At 49.4% G+C, this 25,201-nt stretch overlaps 2 protein-coding genes across 6 annotated transcripts in view; one reads left to right on the top strand and one right to left on the bottom strand.

The window, feature by feature from the left end:
- TBCD (tubulin folding cofactor D) overlaps positions 1-9,937 on the top strand; it is a 149,673-nt gene extending 139,736 nt beyond the window's left edge. The window contains exons 35-39 of the mRNA XM_053569262.1: positions 3,005-3,094; positions 3,443-3,530; positions 4,238-4,347; positions 5,979-6,063; positions 9,537-9,937. Coding sequence (XP_053425237.1) covers positions 3,005-3,094; positions 3,443-3,530; positions 4,238-4,347; positions 5,979-6,063; positions 9,537-9,551 — 388 coding nt within the window. The 3' untranslated portion in view covers positions 9,552-9,937. The remainder of the gene's footprint in view (positions 1-3,004; positions 3,095-3,442; positions 3,531-4,237; positions 4,348-5,978; positions 6,064-9,536) is intronic.
- The window catches only part of B3GNTL1 (UDP-GlcNAc:betaGal beta-1,3-N-acetylglucosaminyltransferase like 1), a 114,483-nt gene continuing 92,819 nt past the window's right edge, over positions 3,538-25,201 (bottom strand). For 4 of the 5 annotated variants that reach the window (XM_053569266.1, XM_053569267.1, XM_053569264.1 and 1 more), the window contains 5 exons: positions 19,672-19,807; positions 19,518-19,586; positions 19,206-19,280; positions 13,795-13,923; positions 3,538-4,028 (listed from right to left, as the gene is read on the bottom strand). In XM_053569266.1, the coding sequence (XP_053425241.1) occupies positions 13,843-13,923; positions 19,206-19,280; positions 19,518-19,586; positions 19,672-19,807 (361 nt within the window). In that variant the 3' untranslated portion in view covers positions 3,538-4,028; positions 13,795-13,842. Of the gene's footprint in view, positions 4,029-9,633; positions 9,771-13,794; positions 13,924-19,205; positions 19,281-19,517; positions 19,587-19,671; positions 19,808-25,201 lie in introns of those variants that run through there. The other variant, XM_053569265.1, reaches the window with a different exon arrangement.

Here is a 25,201-nt window from a genome sequence, read left to right on the forward strand (position 1 = left end):
TTTCTTGCTAGGCCTTGTATACGGCTTCCTCTGTGGCCATTATTCTTCAGAGTGTTTACAGACCCAGCAGGGGTGATTGCAAGCTATATTCCCCAACAGGCCAGGCTTCTAGGAAAAGCAGGAAACTTGCTCAGATAAGAAATTTAGCAGTTGCTGGTTTAAAGGTAAACTAGCTGACTTTTCTTTGTTCTGCCTCACTCAGCTTACTTTTTTATTTTCCCCTTTTTCTGGGGGTGTTTTCCTTTGCCAAGAATGGGGTTTTTGGTCATCATTCTGCCTACATCAGAATGCATGAACCCAGCATGGCTGTGGGCCATTATCCTCTGATGCTTATTATAGGATACAGTTTGCCAAAAAATTCTGTTTAAATTCTTAACATATACTTTTAGGCTTAAGAATTTCAAAACAAGATGGGGGAACATCTACAAATACAATTCTTCTTGACAACTCTTGTCAATTTTTACTTTGTGGAATTTGAAGTATATTTTTGGTACATAGAAGTTTAGGGTTAAATCTTACTAAGTGACCTTTTTTGTTGAAGGGATGCATTCTATTCTTTTACTTTCAGTATTTTCATATATTTTTATGTCTCTTATAAACACCATAGTTTTGTAAACATCTAGCCTGACAATGTTTATCTTTAACTGTGTCCTTTAGTTTCTTACATGTGCTCTTGTCTTCAGCCCGTGCTGGGGCACAGATGCCTCTCCCTCCCTCTCTGTGCTTTCATTTTTATTGTTCCATTTGTCCCATATTTGTTTGGGACTTTTCACTCTTCTCTTAGTGGTGACTCTAGCAATCACCCCACACATCCCCGACTTTACCAAAATCTAATTTTCAATATTTTGTCCTCCTTGTGCAGCACCAAGGATGCTGGGTGTGCGGTCACTGCTCTGTGGACCCTACCTCTGCACCTTTCTTGTCCCTCTACCCTTAGAACATCCTCAGGAACTCCCAGAATACTCAGTGTGTACAGAGTTATGCTGCATTTTAGCACTTCTCTGACCCCTGCTGCTCTGAGTGTCGCCAGGGGGCAGCCTGGGCCTCGCACCTGCTGCTCCCTGCCAGCTGCATGCTCCTCCCCTTTGGCCACTTCCACCCTGTCTGCCTGCTGGCTCTTAGAATGTCTCTGAACTGGTTAGGTTTCTTTGCAGAGTTCTCTTTTCTGGGGTTTCTGCATCTCTCAGGTGTATGTTTTTATTTGGTTTGTTTCACATTCCGGCACCCCTGCAGCCTTTGCAGTGCAGCTCTCACCCTCCTGAGCACAGGCCTCTTGGTCGTCTCTCTGGGGTGTCTGGTCCAGCATTCTGGGGGGCTCGGTGAGGTGCTGGGTTCCATGTGCTTTCCCCCTTTGCTTTTCTTACTGTCTGGATGCTGCGTTAAGAATTCCAGGTCAGTGGGTAGGGTGCCGGCCCCATATACCAAGGATGGCGGGTTCAAACCCAGCCCCAGCCAAATTGTAACAAAAAAACAGCCAGGGGTTGTGGCAGGTACTGTAGTCCCAGCTAGTTGGGAGGCTGAGGTAAGAGAATCGCCTAAGCCCAGGAGTTGGAGATTTCTGTGAGCCGTGTGATGCCACAGCACTCTACTGAGGGTGATAAAGTGAGACTCTGTCTCTACAAAAAAAAAAAAAAAAAGAATTCCAGGTCAGATCACCCAGAGTGGGGCAGTGCGTGCACTGTGGATGGGACTTTAGTTTGTCCTTTTTGGGCCCCTGAGGGCAGCAGCATCTGGGGTCACCCTGACCCTCATCAGCTCTGAGGATCTTTGGGATGCAGATTCACCCACTTCCCTCTGTCCCGGGGGCGCAGCCTGCCCAGGGCTGGTACAGAGTGTGGGGGGTCTGCATCTTCCAGCACCAAGACTCAGTTCTTATCCCTGCCGCCACTGAGGGGTCACCAGGGCCCTCAGTAAGGTTTGTGAACCCACCTGACCTAAAGTACCCCCTGGCACAGTCACCTCCCAGGGGCAGCACCCAGCTGTGCTGAGAACGGGGTCTAGGGCCAGGGAGTCAGGTGAGAGGCAGTGATGGCCTGGCCAGATAGGGGCAGAGCAGTGGGGATAGCACCTGGGCTGGGGGCCAAGGGTATGGAGGGTGGAAAGTAGGGAGCCCACAGTGGCTTCCCTGAGATAGGAATGGCCTGGGTAGGGCTAGGCCCACTGAAGTCCCCTTTGGAGATGCTTCCTCAATCCTGTGCAGAGGCCTCAGGTCTGCACAGGCATGGACAAGGTGGTCAGGGAGCTGGATGTGGACCTGGAAGGGCCCAGAAGTGTGTGGATGACAGGGATGGGGAAGCCTTAAAGCTCTAAGGGCAGTCTGTGTCAGGACAAGCTGAGGACCGGAGGGAGAGACCACGGGACTCAGCCTGTGACGGTCACTTGGTCTCCAGTGTGCATTTTGGTGACCTGGGGAGAGCGCGCTACCCCACATGGACACCTCAGAGGAGCAGTGAGGACCTGACCCCATGGCGGGAACGATCGGGACCTTGGCACCAATGGATGGGACCAAGGCTACTAGCCTGCTGCTCCATCGAGGGCCCATGGGTATTTTCCTGAGACTGTTTTCAGGCTGGGAGCTGTCATCACCAACTGACCCTGAAATGGCAGTCCCCAGCATCATGGGTAACCAACCTGTATGTGTGGAGGGGACAGCAGCTGCCCTCCATGATTTTGACTTCTGGGCTGGTGTGTACCCTCAGGGTCACACAGTGCTGGCTGGGTCAGGTTCTCTTCCACTGGGGCCATTTAGGCATGTGTGGTCTCGCCGCCACTGTACCAGGGTTAGTCTGCGTATGTCAGATGCTGTGGGTGCCAGGTACACAGGGTGGCATCTTCTCTCCCCTGTGCTTGGGGGAGGTGGGGAGGTGAAGGAAGCCAGTTTCTGGAGCCTGGCTTGGTGTTAGTGGGGAGCTGGCCCTCTGTCACTTGGTGCCACCACAGCGTGTGTCATGTGGGCCCATGTCCCTCTGAAGCTCGTCCCTAAAGCAGCATGTCCTCCTTCTAGCCACCCCTTCTGTGTGAAGCTGCTTGCTCTCTGTAAGGAAGAAATCAAAAAGTCAAAGGACACCCAGAAGCTGCAGTCCAGCGTCGCTGTGTGAGTTCTCAGTACCATTGGCCTTGTCGGGAGCAGGAGGCTGTGGGCACAGAGCTGGCAGCCAAGGTTGTTCCCATAAAGCTGTCCAGAGACCTTGTGCCTCTGTCCACCTGAAACGGTCTAAGCAGGACAGTCCCAGCAAGGCTGGCTGAGCAGTGAGCACTGTCCCTGCACTGCTGCTACTTTGGGCAATGGGAGGCCCAGAGCAGCCCCCAGGGAGCAGGAGGTGCAGTCCCTTCAGAGTGCATGTATGACCAGCCCTGATTCCCCGGCATATTATGGCACATGTCCCCCTGCTCTGCAGACCCCGAGTTGTCTTGGGGACTGAAGTCTGGGTGGTTTTCACAGGTTCTGTGGTATGGTGCAGTTCCGTGGCCACACGAGGCGGCAGGCCCTGCTGCAGCTGTGTTTGCTGCTCTGCCACCGGTTCCCCCTGGTGAGTCCCCAGGGGCCTTTCCTGGTAGACAGTACCCCTTTCTAAGGTGGTCTCTACAGGAGTCATGTGGGCGTATCTAAGTCAGGTCTGGACACTGAGGCAGGGCAGGGCTTTGGTTTACTTGCATGTAAACTTGGAGCAGCTGGCTCTGGCACTGGACAGGGAGGGGCCTCTGCATCCTGTGGGCCCAGCTTTTAGGGTCCTGGGAGATCCCAGCCGCAGGGGCTCAGCCCACCTGGGGGGCAGTGCTGTCCACTCCATCTCCCTGCAGGGTTAGGTTTCTGGGATCTCTCTGGCTGGAGAAAATCTCTTGTGATCCAAATGTGAAATTTCCCTAAAAAGCAAAGGTAACTTACATGTCATAAAGCGGCTCTCAAAGTGGGGGGCTGGACCCACACAGCCCCTTGGAGCGGTCAGCAGTGTAGGTTCTTGGACTGGTTCTGTGGACTCAGGACCTCTGGGTATGGGTCTGGAGGCTTCTGAGACCACCAGGCACAACTAGGGAAGAAAGGAGGTTAGAGACAGCTTTTCCCATAGAGGCATGTTTGAAAGCAGCGTTTAAGAAAGACCAGCAGACTTGGGCTGTGGAGGGCAGGGATGGGTCAACCAGGGCGCACGTGCCCCCTGCCCACTATCCTGTGTCCTGAAATCTCTGTGGGGTGAGGCAGTGGTGGTTCTCTCCTGTTAATGCTCTATCCCCATGCCAGATCCGGAAAGCCACAGCCAGCCAGGTGTACGAGATGGTGCTGACCTACAGTGACGTCGTGGATGCCGATGTTCTGGACCAGGTCCTGACTGTGCTCAGCGATACAGCATGGTGAGTGGGCCCCTCCTGCCAAAGGCAGCCTCGCTACATAGCCTCCCATTCCCAGGGCCACCTGTCTCTTCCAAAACCTTTGGAGGGAAGAAATTCCCAGCCTGGCAGCCCTAGCTTTGCCCATTACAAGGCAGCAGGGTCTGATCAAGAGGGGTTGGGAGGAGCATGGGTGGTGGTGGTGCTGTGCACACACAGACACATGCTCAGATACATCTATGCACACAGGCACATGCTCACACGTCTGTGCACATGCTTCCACAGGGAAGCAGTCTTGTTACCCTGTGTGAGAGGTAATGACTGAAACTCGGGGGTGGGGGTCATGCCAGCATCCAGATGGCATGGCTAGGGCAAGTGGCATCCCCACCTAGAGCATCCCTGCTGACCCCAGAGCCTTGGTTCCAGCTCTGCTGCGCCAATCACCATGCCCTAAGCAGGGGAGAACAGTGACCTTCTAGATGGCTGGCTGTAGGCCAGCAGGACAGAGGTGGCCTGGCCTCAGGGCTTCACTGGGGCTTTCCTGTTTCAGGAGGAGTGGACAGCTTTTCTCTTAACGTTTCTCAGCAGAAGCAGCTGTCTCTAGGAGCAGCTGGGTTGGCCTGCTAGTATCTGAGAGACAGTGCCACTTAAGACACTTTTCTATTATGTTTTCTACTTTTAAACCACCAAGGCACATTCTGGATAGATTCTAAAATCTTTAGCTTTTAGACAGGGGAAAAAAAAGTGTATCCAGAGGGGCAGCGCGTAGTGGCTCAAAAGAGTAGGGCGCCGGCCCCATATGCCAAAGGTGGCGGGTTCAAACCCAGCCCTGGCCAAAAGAGGAAAAAAAGTGTATCCAGAGTCTGCGCAGCCTGAGCCCAGCTGCCACCTCCCCCTTCTCAGATGGGAGGATGCAGGCATGGGGTGGTCCTTTCCCCAGAATTTAATCCTCCTTAAAGAAAATCCCTAGAGGGCGGTGCCTGTGGCTCAGTGAGCAGGGCGCCGGCCCCATATACCGAGGGTGGCAGGTTCATACCCGGCCCCAGCCAAACTGCAACAAAAAAATAGCCAGGCGTTGTGGCGGGCGCCTGTGGTCCCAGCTACTCGGGAGGCTGAGGCAGGAGAATCGCCTAAGCCCAGGAGTTGGAGGTTGCTGTGAGCTGTGTGACGCCACGGCACTCTACCAAGGGCGATAAAGTGAAACTCTGTCTCTACAAAAAAATATATATATAAAAAAAAAGAAAATCCCTAGAATTTAAAAATATCATTTTTTATTACACACACAAAAACATGCCCAAGATTTTTCCATAGTGCTGCTAGATTTTTCAATGAGAGTAGTGAATAAAACTTCAAATGCCCTACAGCTCCTCTTCTTCATTTCCTGCTGCCACAGCCCTGGGTTGGCCCCAGCTCCTCCCTGAGGTGCCCAGATGGGCTGGGCTCATGTGGAAATTCTCTTCTGCCCTCGTGCCTTAACGTGGGGTTTGCCTGGCTGTACTTTTCTGGGGTGGGGGTGCCTTTTCCCCAGTTTCCACTGATCCAAGGTGATGTGTGGTATCTGCACATCAGACAAGTTTACTGAGACTTTCAGGTCAGTGTGAAACACTTCAAGATTCCATGTGATTCTCAGGTCTCACAGCTTCCTCCTCTCTCAGGGAGTCGGAGCTCGCAGTGGTGAGAGTACAGCGGAACCACCTGTGTGACCTCTTGTGTGTGCCTCAGCCCCAGCTGGTGCCCAAGGTAAGCCCACACCACCTGCATCACGGGACATGTGGTACCCAGTGCCCATTGCCCTGAGCTCTGTGATCTAGAATGTTCTGGGTCACTCCATCATGCCTAGCACAGTGCACCTTGATGGCTAGCACTAGGCTTTCAGGGCCCCTAGGGGTCAGTCGCACTGGTAGGGCTGCCTCTCTGCCCATGCCTGCAGCCCCAGACTGAATCCACTCCCTCTGGGCGTGTTCTGGGGACAGTGGGCTGGCGTGGCCATGAGTCTGTTTACGTTCCGAGCCCCACACCCACAAGTGGGGCAAGGGCTGGGTGCAGAGACCCCAGAAGCTTCCTTGTTCCCTGACCAGATCTCAAAATAGGGAAAACAAGTGCATGGGGTCTTATAGGCTCTGAGTACCAAGAGTGCCTGGTTGTGCTCTCAGGCCCTTTCTGCTGCTCCCAGGCTGCCTCTGCCAGACTCACCATCCCCTCAGGAGTGCCTTCCCTCCCTCCACATGCTGGGTTGTCTGTGTTCTATTTCCATCTATGGCATAGGCCTTGTGTTGTGGTCGTTGTGGGCCTCGGCCCCATGCCCCTCTGTTTCTTTGCCTCCACCACTGCCTCCTGGGACCCTCCCAGGACCCGCAGACTGCACTGACACTGCCTTGACACTCATCCGCAGTGTTTCCCAGGGTCTGAGCCACATCTGTTGAAGCTGCAGTTTCTGAGATCTCGGTGCGTGCCTGAGCACTGCCCAGGTCCTGTGCACAGAGTCCTCACTACTGGCTCAGGAAGCACACGTACTCCTGCATTTCACAGCTGTGTCTCTGGGGAGACTATCTTGAGTTTTTAATTGAACACAGGAAAGAGGCTGGTCCGTCCTGGGGCCCAGTCCCCCTAGCCAGGAGCCAGTGTGAGCCCCCTGCTCAGTCCTCGTGGCTGCCAGGAACACATTGGACCAGAGACGCTGGGCAGGGCTGCTGCTGTAGAACCTACTAATGAGCAGGTTTCCTGGGTGACTTTGCCATAAAATCCCTCCCTGCAGCACCTGTAGCCCAATAAGCCCTATTCCACTGTGGCTGTTCATGGGATAGCACTGGTCTGTCTTGCATTTCCCTGATGACAGATGAGCCCAGACACTGTGTCATGTGCAGTCTAACTATTCTTTTCCAGTCAATCCTATCCCAACCTGTTGCTGTTTTCTCCAGGTCATCTGTTCTTTCACGCACTATTTGTAAGGGCTCTCTACATACTCTGCACACAGTAGACATCCACTCTAGGAGCACCTGTTGTTCCTCAGAGCTAATATGTTTCAACTTAACTGTTTTATTTGCCTACCCTGAGGTTACATTAATAGTCTCCTGGTTTTTCCTGAAAACTTCACTGTTTTACCTTTTACACTGAAATTCACAATCCATCTGGAATCAAGTCTCGAATCTGTGGGGAGGACCCAGCTCCACGCAGCCCCGTGCCTGTCACAGATGCACGTGCTGGCTGTGGACTGGGTTCCACCGGCCTTTCCGCCATTTGTAAGCCAGTGTGAGTCTGATAGGCATGTGTCGTGTAGGGCTCATGGTAGTGGTTTATTTTCTTCACGATTGTTTTGACTCTTCTTTGCCCTTTGGGCAACCCATTTGTCAACTTGCACGATAAAACCTGCTGGGAGCTTGAGGGAGATCAGAGCCCACATGTGCATCTGGAGAGAACAGACTCAGATTCTGTGTCTTCTACGTCTGCCATTTGGGAGCGGCCTGGTGTTTTACAGTTTTGACAGATTTTGCATACCTTTCTGCAGCTGTCTCTCAGTTGTTGGATAATTTTGTTTATTTTTCTTTTGTTCTTCATCCTCTTTCCCTTTCAGTTTGGGAAGTTTCTGTCCACCTGTCTTCATTCTCGCTTCCTGGATCCCCAGATCATCATCACTGCACACCCTTGTCAGAGTCTTTAGTTCATGAACCACAGCCGTGTTAAATGTGTTCTGTTCTGATGCTTGGCCTCTGTGGGCCGTGCTTGTTCTTGGCATGTTTTCTACATTTTTGTTGACAGCCAGACATGTTGTATTGAGTCCTAAATGGGCCTTTGATATAAGGGGCAGGTTTTTCTGGCTGGAGTTGCTGTGTCAAACATCTGCAGCAGCCACAGGGTCCAGAGGCTTCAGGGATCTTCAGCAGCCTCGTCTTGTTTCCCTGACTTTCAACTCCTTGTGTTTTCGCTGAGTCCTACAGCTGGAATTGTGGTGGCTGTGCTGGGTGTAGGGGGAGTATTACTCCATGGGCTACTCTGCCCTGCACTGGGGACAGCTCTGTCACATCCTCCCAGCTGTATCGGCTCTGGTTCACAGGGTTACATGTCCCTCCCCTGCTAGAGGGGCCTTCAGGGTGCAGCAGGCTGTGCTCCCAAGGCTGGTCTTGGACTGATTCCCCCTGATTGCCGCTCTCCCTGGTTTCGGGGTTGAGACCTGAGTCTTCTGACCGGTCTAAGAAAAGTTTGTGCAGTTTTTAAGGTTGCTTTGAAGTCTGATGTTAATATAGCTGCACTGGGTTTTTTGGTGGTGTATATCATTTTATCTTCCCTCATTTTAATTTCAGCTTCTACCTCTTCTCACATTTAAACGGATCTCCTATGAACACCATAGGAGTCAGGTCTTTTTGTGATGCAGTGAAATAGTTTTACTGGTTGGAGTGTTCTGTGTTTATTTTTAGTGCAATTTCTGACATGGACACACTCCCACCTGTTTTCTTAGGAATCCCCTATTCGGTATCCTTACCCCTCTTGACTTCACCTGGATGGAAGTGTCTGTTTCACCCCCTCGGCTAACCACCTCAGTTTTCCTTCTGCTTGTCCTGACGCTGCCTGCCCCAGAGATGACACTCTCTCTTGGTTTATCACACAGGAAGAATCTTGGCACAGCTAGGTGCTATCCTGGGCACTATTGGGATTTAGCAGATGCTCTTGACCTGACTCTGTCCCGTGTCCTCTCAGTCGTGTTCACCTCTTTCCCGACTGTCCTGCCTTCCCTTCTTATGTGCATTTCCCTTCTGGTGTTGGACTGGCTGTGCCGGTGGCCTGCTCCCCTCATAGGAACTGTGTCCAGATAAGCAGGATGGTGGGCACTGATTTCATCACCCCCCAATGACACCTTGGGCTGAGGACAGGCTCAGCATCCTGACGAGGCCTTGCTTGTTTCCTAGTGTTTTTGTAAACGCTGAACTCAACAGCAGGCTTCTAAATTAAACGTGCTTTTTGTATTTTTATTAAGAAGCTTTCCAAACATGCACCAATGAAGTTAAAGATATAGTATGCTGAATCTTCCCTCCCACTGCCCATGTGTTGCTCAGTGCCTGGTGGTGCCCTTTTGAGGCTAAGCTCACATCAGCCATGGGCACTGTGGCCTCAAGCCTTCGGCTCTAGGCCAGTGGCACACGCCCTCACCCAGGGACTGCAACTTGGATGGGGTGACAGTGCTGGCCAGGCTGACATTCCTTGTCCTGTCTCTTCTGCAGCCAACCAACTGCTGAAGCCTGTCCTGGCAGCCAGACACTGAGGGCAACACGGGAACCCTGGTTCATGCAGGCTGGTGTGTGCTGTGCCCTCCGGCCCAAGCTGGGACTCCAGCCCTTATGGACACCATCAAGTCCTACGAGGGTCTGCTAGACCGATCTGGATCTCTGGTGATGTCACAGATGAGAACAGGATGGAGCTCCTTCTCAGATGTTCCACGCTTGTGGATTTCAAACCTGGTGACAAGAGCTCACACTTAAGACATCTCACGGCTATTAGAATAAGATCTAACTTGTGCTGAAATAACTTGCTTGAACTGTGCACACAGTGTAAGTATCATACAAGAAAGAACAAAATTAAGTCATTCAAATAAAGAGCCTTTCTAATCTGAGGCTGAATCATTCTTGAGGGCTGTTCTGTGCATTGCAGCGTTCAGCAACATTCCTGATGCCAGCAGCTGTGACAACAAGCTCAGGAGTTTGAGACCACCTTGAGCAAGAGTGAGACTGTTTCTACTAAAAATAGAAAACTCACCCAGGCATTGTGGTGGGCGCCTCCCAGCTACTTGGGAGGCTGAGGTAGGAGGATCCGCTGAGCCCAAGAGTTGGAGGTTGCTGTGAGCTGTGACACTACAGCACTCTACCTAGAGTGACGGTATGAGGGGTTCTCAAATTGCCCCCCTTTAAGAACCACTGTTCTACTGTATAAAGGCAGAAGGAAAATGATCCCAGTTGGATAGTCTCAGAAGTAAAGGAAAATGCTAAAGAAAGCAATCACTATGATCACATAAACAAAAAGAATGATGGCTTATATGTGATTTGTTTGTTTTGTTGAGACAGAGTCTCACTCAGCACTCAATTGCCTTGGGTAGAGTGCCGTGGCATCGTAGCAACCTCAAATTCTTTGGGCTTAAGTGATCCTCTTGCCTCAGCCTCCTGGGTAGCTGAACTTAAACAGGTACCGGTCACAATGCCTAGCTACTTTTTAGAGATGGGGCCTCGCTCAGGCTGGTCTTGAACTTATGAGCTCAAGCAATCCTCCCATCTCGACCTCCCAAAGTGCTGGGATTACAGGGGTGAGCCATTGGCCCAGCCCAATGTGTTTTTTTTTTTTTTCTTTTCTTTTTTTTAAAGCATGTAGAATTGCTTAACACAGACAATAGCAGCATATAAATCAGGGTGGAGTTGGTGATGGGATTTAAAGCATCTTTAAAGTCTGTTCTGCTAGAAAAAAAGTGTAAATAATTTACTTATCAGCTTGGCCAAGTATTTGTAGAAAAATTTTGGGTCACCACCAAAAAAGTTAACTAGGGGAATTATAACTTCACTAGTAAAGGAGAAATGGAGTAAGTAAAAATACACTATCAAAAAAGTGAGAATAAGCCAATACAATTAGGCAAGACAAGGAAATAAAGGGAATCCAAATGGGAGCAGAGGAGGTCAAACTCTCCCTCTGTGCTGACGACATGATCTTATACTTAGAGAATCCCAAAGACTCAACCACAAGACTCCTAGAAGTCATCAAAAAATACAGAAATGTTTCCGGATATAAAATCAATGTCCACAAGTCAGTAGCCTTTGTATACACCAATAACAGTCAAGATGAGAAGCTAATTAAGGACACAACTCCCTTCACCATAGTTTCAAAGAAAATGAAATACCTAGGAATATACCTAATGAAGGAGGTGAAGGACCTCTATAAAGAAAACTATGAAATCCTCAGAAAGGAAATAGCAGAGGATATTAACAAATGGAAGAACAGACCACGCTCATGGATGGGAAGAATCAACATTGTTAAAATGTCTATACTTCCCAAAGCAATCTACCTATTCAATGCCATTCCTATCAAAATACCAACATCGTACTTTTAAGATTTGGAAAAAATGATTCTGCATTTTGTATGGAACCGGAAAAAACCCCGTATAGCTAAGGCAGTTCTTAGTAATAAAAATAAAGCAAGGGGGCATCAGCATACCAGATTTTAGTCTGTACTACAAAGCCATAGTGGTCAAGACAGCATGATACTGGCACAAAAACAGAGACATAGACACTTGGAATCGAATTGAAAACCAAGAAATGAAACTAACATCTTATAACCACCTAATCTTTGATAAACCAAACAAGAACATACCTTGGGGGAAAGACTCCCTATTCAATAAATGGTGCTGGGAGAACTGGATGTCTACATGTGAAAGACTGAAACTGGACCCACACCTTTCCCCACTCACAAAAATTGATTCAAGATGGATAAAGGACTTAAACTTAAGGCATGAAACAATAAAAATCCTCCAAGAAAGCATAGGAAAAACACTGGAAGATATTGGCCTGGGGAAAGACTTCATGAAGAAGACTGCCATGGCAATTGCAACAACAGCAAAAATAAACAAATGGGACTTCATTAAACTGAAAAGCTTCTGTACAGCTAAGGAGACAATAACCAAAGCAAAGAGACAGCCTACACAATGGGAAAGGATATTTGCATATTTTCAATCAGACAAAAGCTTGATAACTAGGATCTATAGAGAACTCAAATTAATCCACATGAAAAAAGCCAACAATCCCATATATCAATGGGCAAGAGACATGAATAGAACCTTCTCTAAAGATGACAGACGAATGGCTAACAAACACATGAAAAAATGTTCATCAACTCTATATATTAGAGAAATGCAAATCAAAACAACCCTGAGATATCATCTAACCCCAGTGAGAATGGCCCACATCACAACATCTCAAAACTACAGATGCTGGCGTGGATGTGGAGAGAAGGGAACACTTTTACACTGCTGGTGGGACTGCAAACTAGTACAACCTTTCTGGAAGGAAGTATGGAGAAACCTCAAAGCACTCAAGCTAGACCTCCCATTTGATCTTGCAATCCCATTACTGGGCATCTACCCAGAAGGAAACAAATCCTTTTATCATAAGGACACTTGTACTAGACTGTTTATTGCAGCTCAATTTACAATCGCCAAAATGTGGAAACAGCCTAAATGCGCACCAACCCAGGAATGGATTAACAAGCTGTGGTATATGTATACCATGGAATACTATTCAGCCATTAAAAAAAATGGAGACTTTACATCCTTCGTATTAACCTGGATGGACGTGGAAGACATTATTCTTAGTAAAGCATCACAAGAATGGAGAAGCATGAATCCTATGTACTCAATTTTGATATGAGGGCAATTAATGACAATTATGGTTATGGGGGGGGAAACAGAAAGAGGGAAGGAGGGAGGTGGGTGGGGCCTTGGTGTGTGTCACACTTTATGGGGGCAAGACATGATTGCAAGAGGGACTTTACCTAACAATTGCAATCAGTGTAACCTGGCTTATTGTACCCTCAATGAATCCCCAACAATAAAAAAAAAAAGGTGAGAATAGCATGGAAAAAAAGGACAAGCTGCAAAAAAAAAAAAAAATTAGAAATTAGCACACACAATAAATGTAAGTGTATGCAATTCTCTAATAAATGGCAACTCCTCAGCTAAAGGACAAAGATTAAACTAGATAAAAATATAGCTGTGTGCATTTACAACTGACATACCTAAAACAAAGTCATAGACAAAGTCAAAAGACATATTAGTCGCATACGTTCAGTAAAAGCTGGGCCAGAGTCATTAATATAGTCATTAATAATACTTATGTTAGTATTTTTACAAATAGGGCTAATAGTGTTATTAGGAATCAAGATTAATATAGAGTGATTACAGAATTTGACGGGAAGATAGAGCTTTCGTGCCCTTGTATGTACTTAGTCACAGAATGTATGCTATTAAACATTTAAGAAATTAACCAATCCACCTCCATACTGTATTTTTTTTGAAATTGATATCTGATGTACAGTTAGTAAGCAATAGTTGAAAAATAAATGCTTGACCTAGGAGACACATGCAGAATGTAAAGAACAAATGCATGTATTTTCAAAATTTGATAACACAGGCTCTTTAAAAAAAAAAAAAACAAAAAACAAAACGTTTTTTATCTCCTAATAAGGTCAAATTTAAAAGAAAAACATAGCTTAAAAAGAAATTATTAACTTTCATTACATATTTTATAAGATACTGTTAATCACAGCAGATGACGTTCGCCTACAGTGGTTTCTTCTGGGATTCTGAAGTCCTGAATGTGCATGTCATGTATTTGAGAAGAAAGGCAAACTATTAACATACTGAACATAAGCGGTTAGACTAAAGAGCATGAAGGAGAATAATCACAAAAGTAGACTTTGTGAGCATAATAAAAAGGTTCAACAAACCCAAACGGTGCTTTGGAGAAAAGATGGCCAAGGTGGCTGCCCAGATCCTCAGCTGAACAGCAGAAAGTCTTGGCCCTCCTGCAGGTGCAGCGACTGCAGGTTGTCCTCAAAGGCGCCCTCTGTAAGGTCCTGTAGGGAGCAGAGGGTTTGGCTCAGGCCTCCTGCAGGAGCCAGGGGCCAGGGTCACCCATGTACACCTCTCACGTGGTCTCCTGTGAATTCTGTGCCGTTAAAACTAGATGCTTTGGCTCAGCGCCTGTAGCTCAAGTGGCTAAGGCGCCAGCCACTTACACCAGAGCTGGCGGGTTCGGATCCAACCCAGGGCTGCCAAACAACAATGACAAGTACAACCAAAAAATAGCTGGGTGTTGTGGCGAGTGTCTGTAGTCCCAGCTACTTTGGGAGGCTGAGGCAAGAGAATCACTTAAGCCCAGGACTTAGAGGTTGCTATGAGCTGTGATGCCACAGCACTCTACCTAGGATGGCAGCTTGAGGCTCTGTCTCAAAAAAAACCAAAAAAAACAAGATGCTTCTGTAAAGCAGCATCTTCCATGCAGAGGCTGGAGAGGGCTTTGGCTGGGTCACTCTTAATCACAGGTCCTGCTAGTCACCATGGGTGGGGGCAGAGGATTCTCTGAGCTATCCCTGACACCTGGCCTGGGCCCTCACTCCGAAGGGACTTGAAATGAGATTCCCTTTTCGACCAGGGCACCCCTGCCTCCTGGCAGGGCCCCTCAGAAATGGCCCTGCAGAGCCAGGCAGACCCTGTCCACTCCCCCAGGGCTTCTATCACTCCCCAGCAGAGGAAGCCCAGAGAGGCAAGCAGGCTGGTGGACCTCAGGCCCACCCCTTACCCAAGACCCTGAAGATATGCCCAGCACAGTGGGGGGGAACACAGTCGTGGGCCTCTGGCAAGATGCGGGAGGGACCATCTGGCTTCCTGGGCCGGGCTGTGATCCCTTCAGTCAGAACCATCACTCCTCTCCCCAGACAGCACCTTTTTTTGTTCTGTCTCTGCCCCCTTACCTCTGAACTTCCAGGGTCTACAAAAACCACACCTGGGCTTGGGGCCAGCACAGCCCAGAGTCCGGGCCAGTGAGCCTTTATACAAGACTCCATTTAGAGGAAATGTGCTTCTATAAATCAGCGTATTTCATTAAGAGAATGAAAAGGTCAGCACAACATCTGCCAAACAAAACCGACCAGAATCGGGGAACATCCAGGAGCTGAGTGAGGAAAAGCCTAGTGGGCAATGTCATGAGTAAATCCAAGTGTCCGAGAGATAAGGACAGCCTCAAGAACCTGGCATACCGTAAAACCACAGTGAGAGCTGGTGGGAACTGAGTGTGCCCAGCCTAGTGTGGGTGACCCCACATGGCCTGGGCCCTGCCTCTTGGGTGTGTCACCAGCCAGCCACTTTGCTGGGCACAGTGCCCTCGGGCAGGCACATTCGGAAATGACCTAAACTGAGGTTGGCAAGCCATGCCTATGGGGCAGAGCTGGTCAGCTGGCCGCTGTTGCAGTCTCCCTGGGACATGGAGGATGTGCAGCTGCAAAGTCCGCTGTGGGGAACCTGCCCGCTCTGCAGCCTGTGGCCACGTCAGCCTCCTAGGAACCTCTTGCATGGCCAGTTAGAGTCACAGAGTTTAGTTTTGGCAGTTTTTGTAGTTCATGTGGGTGCAACCAAGTGCTTGTTCTTGAGTCTGGCTTCTCAGTCTGTGTGCACGTGGTGCTGTGACTGTCCCACATCCCCCTACTTGTCATGAATGCTGCCCACTGGCCATGCCAGTCCCTGGACCTGTGGGAGGTGGTTCCCGCTTTGCTATAGGACAATGCCACAGTGTCCTGTGGCCTAGCTGCCATGTGTTGTCCTCCAGGCTTTGTGGTTGCATTTCTGGAGCACAGGCAGAGATTTAGCACAATCGTCAGGGCCCTGGGTTCAGGGTGGTAAACGAGCACTGGCTTTAGCTTGGTCTCCAGCTGCATCAGCCCTCAGAGGAGAGTCAGCCTATCCTTTGAAGTTTTGAGGCCGGGCACTGACTTCTCTGCAGCTGTGGAAGGCCCATGTGGCATCTTCCACTGGAGGCTGTTGTTTACCTTGAAGACCTGTTGTTTACTGTGACCGCATTTACTGGGGATCTCAGCTAGACTTTCTGGATAACTTGCTGTGGCTTCTCCAGCAGCCCCTGCTGCCTCCCCCTTCCCCTTTATGTTACAGAGACAGATCTTTCCTAAACCTCAGGAAATGGCCCCTGCAGCATCCTCCCCTCCTGCACCCCTCACAGAACTGGAGTCACGGCCTTGTTCTGCACAAGGCTGTGGCTGCAGGGAGTGTCGTGGCTGGTTTGGTTCTCCATGCAGACCACTCAGATCTGTGTCAGCAATAAAGCTGCTTCACTTTTCTTACTGCCCTGTGATCACTAAGTGACACTTTTTAGTTTCTGTCAAGAGCTTTTTCTTTTCTTCCACAACTTGGTTGGTTGGCGTAAGAGGCCCAGCTTTTGGCTGGACGTGGCTTCCGACGTGCCTTCCTCACTAAGCTTCATCATTTCTGGCTTTGATTTAAAGTGAGATTTGTGACTCTTCCTTCTACTTGAACACTTAAAAGGCCACTGCAGGATTACTATGACTAGCCTAATTTCAATGTTGCTGGTTGGAGGAGAGACGGAGCAGCCAATCACGGAGCGGTCAAAGCACATAGCACTTGTGGTCTGTGTCGCCTCTAAGTAATTATGATAATAACATCAAGTAATTACGATAGTAACCACAAATCACTGTAACAGACAAGTAACAATGAGAAAATCTGAAATACCATGAGGACTAATTACTAAAACGTGGCACAGAGGCATGAAATGAGCACATGCTGGTTGGAGAAAGGGCACTGACAGACCTGCCTGATGCAGGGTTGACAACAACCTCCAATTTGTTAAAAACAAAATCTATAGGGCAGTGCCTGTGGCTCAGTGAGTAGGGCGCCGGCCCCATATGCCGAGGGTGGCGAGTTCAAACCCAGCCCCGGCCAAACTGCAACAAAAATAATAATAATAAAAAAAAAAATCTGTAGAGTGCAATAAAGTGAGGTCTGGTGCCTGTAATTGCCAAAAATAGTTGGGCCTATTACAGGAGGTTACAGAGGCTGCAGGAGGGAGGGAGGCAGAGAGTTATGGCCTCTGGGCAGGCACACTGGAAAGGACCCTGGAGAGAGATGAGGAATTCTGGTGGGTATGACCCAGTGAGCCAAGTAGGCTGCTCCTGGAAATGCAGCTTCTAGCCTGATCCCTGACCTCTAGCCCCTGAACAATTCTCCATAAAACAGACAAGGATCTCGGCAAAGAGCAGTGCGCGGGGGTGGGGGGACACCGCCACACGGCCACTAGCAAAATAACAGTGATTACTGACGCAAAGTAAAGGAAACTGGATTTCTGGGACAACAGAGGTACCAGTGACACCAGGACGGCCTGAGGGGTGCCCCTGGGGGTGCTGACAGGTGTGGGGGGGGCAGTGCTTACAGCTGTATGGCCTTCATGTGTATCTCCTCTCACTAGTGAGAGGGACCCTTTTCCACTCTCCTAGAAAAACCTGTGTTTATCTCCCTTTCACCTTCAATAAAACATACTCTTTACTTGGAGTAAACCCTGCTTCTATCCTGCTATCTTGGAGCCCCCGCATCTCGTCTCTCCTCCCCAATTCCTTACTCCCTTTGACTCAGCTGAATTTGCTGGTTCTGCTGGACAACCCCAACCTAGTCCACTGAGCAGCGCAGAGGGGAGCTCTCATCGCTAACAGTGCCACAAAGTTTTTAGTTTTGACTGTTTTCCAGCTTGGGCCTGTATTAGTTACCTATTGCTGTCTGACAAGTCACCACAAACTGAGCCGCCCTACTCAACACAGGGCTCTTTCCTGGTTTCTGTGGAGTGGGAACCCGAGCCCAACCCTAGCCAGGATATGGGTGCTGCCTGTGTCCACCCATCAGCCCCCGAACTAGCACAGCTCAGGGCTTGCACATGTGAGGCTCTTGCCCACCTCAGCGACCCCTTTGTGCCCTGCTGTCCCACCCCTCCCCACCCCTGTCCGCAGCTTCAGCGGGACTGACTCCCAGTCACCGTGGGAGAGGCTGTGCTTTCTCTACTTTACAACGGATGTCTGGAATTTTCCATGACAAAAAGATTTCAAAAAGAAATTCTTAAACCAGGAACAAAAAGGTTGTTCCTTCACTTGATAAAAGGCATTTACAAAAATAAACAATTCACCACCATTAGAAAAGAGAGATTCTGCAGAAATAAGGTGGGGGGGCATGCAGCCCCCACCCTGGAAGGACAGGTAGGAGGAAACCAAAGTGCCCTCCTGATCCTTGGAACTGGTAGTTAGACCCGCACAAAGTCAGGGTCAGGTATGTGGCCAGCAGTGAGCAAAAGGTGCGGCTTTCAGACACTGTGCACACAACAGCAGAAGTTACTAAGGTGCCAGTAATAAGCAGACCAAGGGGCCTCAATGTCTGCAGTGAGGCCCCTCTGTGCCCATCAGATCCCACCAGGGGGATTCAGGGGCTTAGAGGCTGATCTCACCATGACGGGAGGCCTGCTGCCTCAGCCCAGGCCACACCACAGAGGCAGCCACCTGGCCTTTGCTGCCCAAACAGAGGTCACTTCCAGGTGGGCTGCAGGCTCTTCACGCCAGTACACAATTCCACATGAGACTCTGTGCCTTTCTGATAAATACCAATACTCTGAAAATAGGGTCTAAGAGAGCCCGCGAAAAGACAACTGGGAGGAAACACATGGTACACACTTGACGCCACAGACTATCATTCAGAACAGACGAGAGCACCTAAAAGTCAGAAAGACCTCACCTGCCCAAGCAGGAAGCTGGTGTCCCGGCATCACCAAGCGCCCTGCCAACCTAGACCTGTAGGAACGGGGCTGACCTCAGAGACAGTGGATTTGCTCACAATGTGGTTGGCCAAGAAAGCTGAAATAACCCAGAAGCCCACTGCGGGGTCTCACTAGACACAGCCGCCCTTTGCCAGTGGAAGTGACCACCGCCCTTGTGGTCTCTGCCACGCTTTAGCTGTAGGGACTTTAGGGGGGTTATAAGCACCCAGTACCATTGACAAGGGCTTCAGAGGCAGCTCAGATGAGGACTTGAACCTAGAGTTTTGCACATTTCTGATAAATGTTAGTTTTACAAGGTATTTAAAGGCTGAAGAGAATCCAGCACACTAAGAACCTAGGACTGCCTCTTGCCCCCAGGGCAGAGAGGAGAGAAGGGCTGGCCCCAAGGGTGTGGGGTGTGGGTGGTGGTAGCTGACTGGGGGCTTGTCCCAGGTCCCATGGTCATCGTGCAACCACAGTGGAACAGTCCATGGGGCAGTGCCCGATACCCTCACCCCACTAGGCCAGGCTGACACTCACCAGCTTCACGCAGATGACGAAGGGTGGCTGGGCTTCTCGGAAGTGCAGGATGGGAACCCGGGGCTTGGGCCTCTCCTGGGAGAGAGGAAGTGACCATCAGCCCTGCCCTGAGTCACTGTAGGCCATGGCCATCCAAGGCTGGACTAGGCTTCCACCATCCCCTGCTTTGCCACCTCACAGGTGCCTGCAGAACCAACCAGGGTGGTCCAGTCTTGGGGCCCAGGAACACACAGGGGTCCCCAAGGGACGGGCTTGCCGGGCAGCGCCACCCCCACATCCAGCCCAGGAGCTGGGTGGATGACCCACACACACCTCAGAGTCCTCGTGGCAGTAGAAGCCCTTCTGGATCTTGTTCTCGTCCACATCGCAGAAAGCAGCCACCTGGTGGAGCACAGGGCAATAGCTGGGATGGGGCCTCCTGAAGTTGGGGGTGGGGTGGGGGTGGTGCAGTGGGGCAGGGGCCTACCTTTCGGCGGTTGGCAGCAGTCAGGCTGCGGTACAGCCTGCGGCCCTGTTTCCCTGCATTCCAGATGGTGAAGGTCGCCCAGCGAGGCAGAGCCCGTTCTTCCAGGAAGTGGACGCGGTGGGTCCAGATGGTGGCTCTGCGTGGATAAGGGGATGATAGGCTGGCTCGTGCAGGAAAAACATTCAGCTCCAGGCCTCAGCTAGCCCCCCATGGACACTGACTGCTCGTCTCTAAGAGAAACGCACCAGCCAGACACACATCACCGCAAACAAAATAGCGTCAGGCACGGCAATACCCGGGAAGATGCTCTCTCTAAGGACAGAGAACAGTAGACTCACACACTTCAGTTCTAATAAACCGGCAAGACCTCAGCCAGGAAAAGCAGCCTCAGATGAGAAAAGCCCTTCAATGCTGTTTCCCTTTAGAGAAGTAGATGACAACACATGGCCAGGTGTGGGTCAGTGGGGTCCTGGCTGTCCTGAGTGGAATGGACTTGTGATACCCCAGGCCTGGCAGCACTCATATCTGCCCACATGCACTTTGGGAGTAGCTGGAAGTGCCCAGTGGGGTGGCTGGGAAGAGCTGTGGGCTGTGCTGGCACCAGCACTGGCCCAGACCCTGAAGGACCTAGTGGCCCCTGGTTGACTCCCCAACCCCTCTAACCCTGGAGTACTCCCTCTGCAACAGAGGCTGGGGCTGGAGGGAAGAGTTGTGAGAAACAGGACAAGCAGCAGCCACCTGGTCCCTCTGACAGCTCAGGGGCTGGGGGCTCAGGCCTGAGGGAACGTCCTGCCTGGAGGCCGCCTGTGTGTACACATGTGCACGTATCCGTATGTGTGTGTGCATGTGTGGTGAGGTGTGCATATGTGTGCGTGTAGGTGTGTACATGTGTGCAGTGAGGTGTGCATGCACACGTGAGTGTGCATGTGCATGCATGTGCTTGTGTACCTCCCAGAAGCATGCAGAAGTCTGTATACGTGTACGTGTGTGCAAGGATGGCTCCTGCAGGAAGCTGCCTCATGAAATGGCTCAGCTCGTGGCTGGTGCTGACGTTCTGTCCATGAACAGACTAGCCTGTCCAGCAGCTTGAGGGGAACAAACCCTGATCTTCTCTCCAGCCCCAGACCAGCTCAGTGGGACTAGAGGTCTGACTATGAAGGTTCCAGAGGAAAACTGACAGCCTATGGGGCTCTGGAGTGGGCACAGAAAGTGCTGTAGGATAAGATTCTGCTTGTTCCCTGCTGCCCAAATGGTCAGACAGGCAGACCCCTGGCTCCACGACAGCCCTCGCCTCTCTGGTTTGAAAATGTCAGTACATTACAAGGAAAATAATTTTAGAAATAGCCATGTTACCGCATTTCTCTCAGGAGCCTCATCTTCCACCTTTTTCTCAGTTTTCTTATTTAATCAGGGCAAGCAGACCTCTTGGGGCCATGCACCTCCTGTTTTACTCCTCAGAAGCCATGGCCTGGACTCAGGCTGGGAGGGCAGTAGTCAGCCACCCACGACTCAGCACCTCTGGGGCTTTCCTGGAAGGAGCTGCAGTGTCATGGGCACAGCCCGGAGGGCACAGCCAGAGGTTCTGTGGAGCCCATGGGGACAGGGAGAGAGGGCTTGGGACTCTGCCAGCTTGACCCTCACTGAGGGTGGGAGCCCTGGCAGCAAGTGCCACATGGCCCTGTGGATGAACACGCTGACTACCTGAGCCTGGGAGCCTTTTCCTCACAGTTCCGAGGCTGGAAGCCAAGATCTAGGGCTGGCAGAGCTGGTTCTGCTTCCGGGATGGTACCTTATCACTCTGCCCTTTCCTAATGGCATTACCCTTCATGACTTGACACCTTCCTTCCCCAAAGGTCCCCTCTTCAAACCACCACAGTGGGGTGAAGCTTCAGACCGTGAATTTGGGGAGACATTCAGAACATAGCAGGAGAAGGTCACCAGCCAAGGGTGGCCGGACCACAGGCCAGCTGTAACACCCAACAAGAAGCAGTCACAACAGGAACAGGTGGGCATGGCACCAAACTTGCACGTTTTAGAAGAGGTGAGATGTTGCTTAGGCAGACATATACAGAGGACAAGTATAAAGAAAAGGGTAAAGTGACAAATGCTGCTAGGTTCAGGAGGTTTGCAGGGACAGCTAAGGTTTAATTTCTTAAATACATTAATTATTCCCTTGTGTCTTTTGGTAAGTGTGACATATTTCATAGAAAAAAAATTGCTAAATGGTATAAATGCTAGCTGGTCTCAGTAAATTAAACAAGCAACAGAGTCAGGGAGCTCCCTGCAGGGGAAGCTTTTCTGAGAAAAAAATCTGTACGAATTCCACCCTTCAGCAAGCCTGTGATGATAATTACAGCTCATTACCTGTGAGGTGTCTCAAAGGTATTTAATCCTACACAGAAACTCACATTAGATCACCTCTTTTGTGTTGTGGGTGGCAAAGCCCAGAACATAAAGACGACTTAATCGCACACAGCGAGCAAGGGTGTGTGTGGCCCTGCTGCTGGGCCTGCGCCTGGTTTCTCCCTGGCAGGGCCATTCCCGTCACACCATAGGCTCGGGGTACTGTGGCCACTCCCCAGGGTGACTTGTGACTGTAGATGGAGGACTCGAAGAAGCCTTTGCTTATGAAACCTGCTTCATGCCATCTTGAGGGCAGCGCACGCCAGTGAGCCCAAGAATGTGCAGTGCTGGGCACCTGGCAAAACCTTGCCCAGACAACCACCTAACCATTTTACTCATCCCAACTTTCCAGCTCCACTTAGGGTGGTGGAAGAAGGGTTATTTCTCTGGAGAAAGACTTGTCAGAAATCTTAAAATTTCAGGGTGGCGCCTGTGGCTCGATGGAGTAGGATGGGTGGCGCCTGTGGCTCATTGAGTGGGGCACCGGCCCCATATACCAAGGGTGATGGGTTCAAACCCGGCCCCGGCTGAACTGCAACCAAAAAATAGGCGTTGTGGTGGGCGCCTGTAGTCCCAGCTGCTCAGGAGGCTGAGGCAGGAGAATCGTGGAAGCCCAAGAGCTAGAGGTTGCTGTGGAGTCCTGTGACATCATGGCACTCTACCAAGGGCGGTAAAGTGAGACTCTGTCTCTACAAAAAGAAAAAAAAAAAAAGCTAGTCTGCTATCAACAGAGTAGGACGCCAGCCTCATATGCCAGAGGCGGCGGGTTCAAACCCAGCCCCGGCCAAAAACTGCAAAAAAAAAAACAACTTTAAATTTAGATATAATTTACACAGTGCCAGGTAAACAGTGAAGTGGGCTATAACAAACGCAGATTTCCCTGTACCCCGCCACCCCCACCAGACGCAGAGCACTCCCAGCTTCCTGGGAAATTACCATGTGTACCGTCTCCACGTGAAACCACTGCTCCCACATCTACCTGGTGTAGGCTTTGCCTTTTGGAGAACCTGATATAAGCAGGCTCCACACTGTGTATGCTTTTGGATCTGGCTTCCTTTACTAACCACATTTTTTTATGTCACTCTACGTTCCTGTGTGTATCGGTTTATCTTCTTTTATTACTCAGGAACACTCCATGACAGCAGGATGTGTCCACCCATTCATCTGACCACAGACATCTGGGTTGTTCCTGGGTCTTGGCTATGGTTGATAGTGATTTTTTGAGAAGTGTTTTCATTTCTGTTGGATAAACATCTAGAGGTGGAATTGCTGGGTCCTAAGGTAGCTATTAATTTGGCTAACAAAATGCCAAACCATTTTCTGAAGAGGACGCACCACTTCACTCTCCTGAGAACAGTGTCGGAGAGTTCCAGCATCCCACACCCTGCCAGCACTTGGAACTGCCACGTATGTTTAGCCACTCTACTCATGGGCACAGCTGCAGTTTTTGTTTCTCTGTTACTCATAATGATGAACATTTTGCACTTGTTGTTGACTATTTATATATCTTATTTTGTGAAATATCATGTCTGTTCAAGTATTCTGCCTATTTTTATTGAATTGTATTTTTATCACTTGGCTGTAGGGTGTGCCTTATATATCCTATCAGTCCTTTATTAAATATGTGGATTATGAACATTTTCTCCCAGTCTGTGGTCTACTCATTTTCCTAATGATATATTTTTATAAACAAAAGCTTTTTAATTTTGATGAATTCCAGCTTATCTTTAAATGGTTATTGATTTTTGTATCTTCTATAATAAATTTTTGCCATTTCCAAAATCATGAGAGACCTGCTGTTTTCCTCTAGATGCTTTATAGTTGTAGCTGCTTTGCTTCTGCATCTGTATCTAAGATCCATGCTAATTTTTCTATGTAGCATGAGGCGGAAGCTGAGACTCATTTTTTTTTCCCATATGAACACCGAGTTATTCCACTTTTGCAAATATTGTCCTTTCTCTACTGAATGGCTATCGGGGTGGTGAGGAGGAGTCGGCGTGAGTGTTCCTGGTGTCTCTGCGTCACTGCCGTGTTTGCCCTTCACACCACTGCTGTAGCTTCACAGTAAGTCTTAAAATCAAGCATGGTAAGCCCCCAAACTTTGTCGTTTTCAAGACTGTTTAGGCCATTCTGGCTCCTTTGAATTTCCAGGTGAATTTTATGATCAGATTATTGATTTCTACAAAGAAACCTGCAGGGCCTTTTACTGGGGCTGTGTGCAATCTGTGTATCGGCGTGGGGAGAACTGATGTGGTGACGGCACCAAGTCTCCTAACCCACGAGTGTGGTGTGTCTCTCTATCTAGAAGTCATCTTTATTTTCTTTCAGTAATTTTTTTGTAGTTTTTGGTGTATAGGACATACACATACTTTGTTAAATTAACTTATAAGTACTTTGGTTTTGAGGCCATTGTACAGTTAAAAACCCCTGCAATTTCAATTATTGATTGCTACACTACAGAGATGACATGAATATATATATATATAATGTATAATTGTTATATTTTACATATCTATTACTGAACTTGTATCCTGGAAAACTTCCTAAATTATTGGTTATGATTTCCTACAAAACACAATCATGCCATCTACAACTGATAATTTTATCTCCACTTCCTCCTATCTGTATTTTTTCTTTTCCTTGTCTTATTGTCCTGACAAATGTTAATAGGAGTGGTCAGAGCAGGCATCGCACCCCTCTGCCTCACCCCTGAGAGTACCGGGCCCTCAGCCCTTCACTGTGAAGATGTTTTCAGATTGACAAATTTCCTTTTGATTTCTAGTCTGTTGACATTGAAAAAAAATGATGATGAGACACTAAATCTTATCAAATACTTTTTCTGCATCACTGGGATTATGATTTTCCGCCTTTATTCTGTTAATGTAATAAACTGTACTAATTGACTTCTGAATGTTAAACCAAACTGGTATTCATGATGTATTATCCTTTTACATACAGTCATGTAGTATTTTTGAACTTTACTTGCTAACATTTTATGACTGACTTAGCATCTATCCACTTAGGTGGCAGGTGTGGCCTGGGATGCTGCTCCCTGCAGTGTCCTCACATAGCCACAAGCTGGCACCAGAGTCACCCTGCTGTCCGCCCTGAGCCCCTCACGACACCC

This window comes from Nycticebus coucang, chromosome 18 (assembly GCF_027406575.1).
Source record: "Nycticebus coucang isolate mNycCou1 chromosome 18, mNycCou1.pri, whole genome shotgun sequence".
Taxonomy (NCBI): Eukaryota; Metazoa; Chordata; class Mammalia; order Primates; family Lorisidae; genus Nycticebus; species Nycticebus coucang.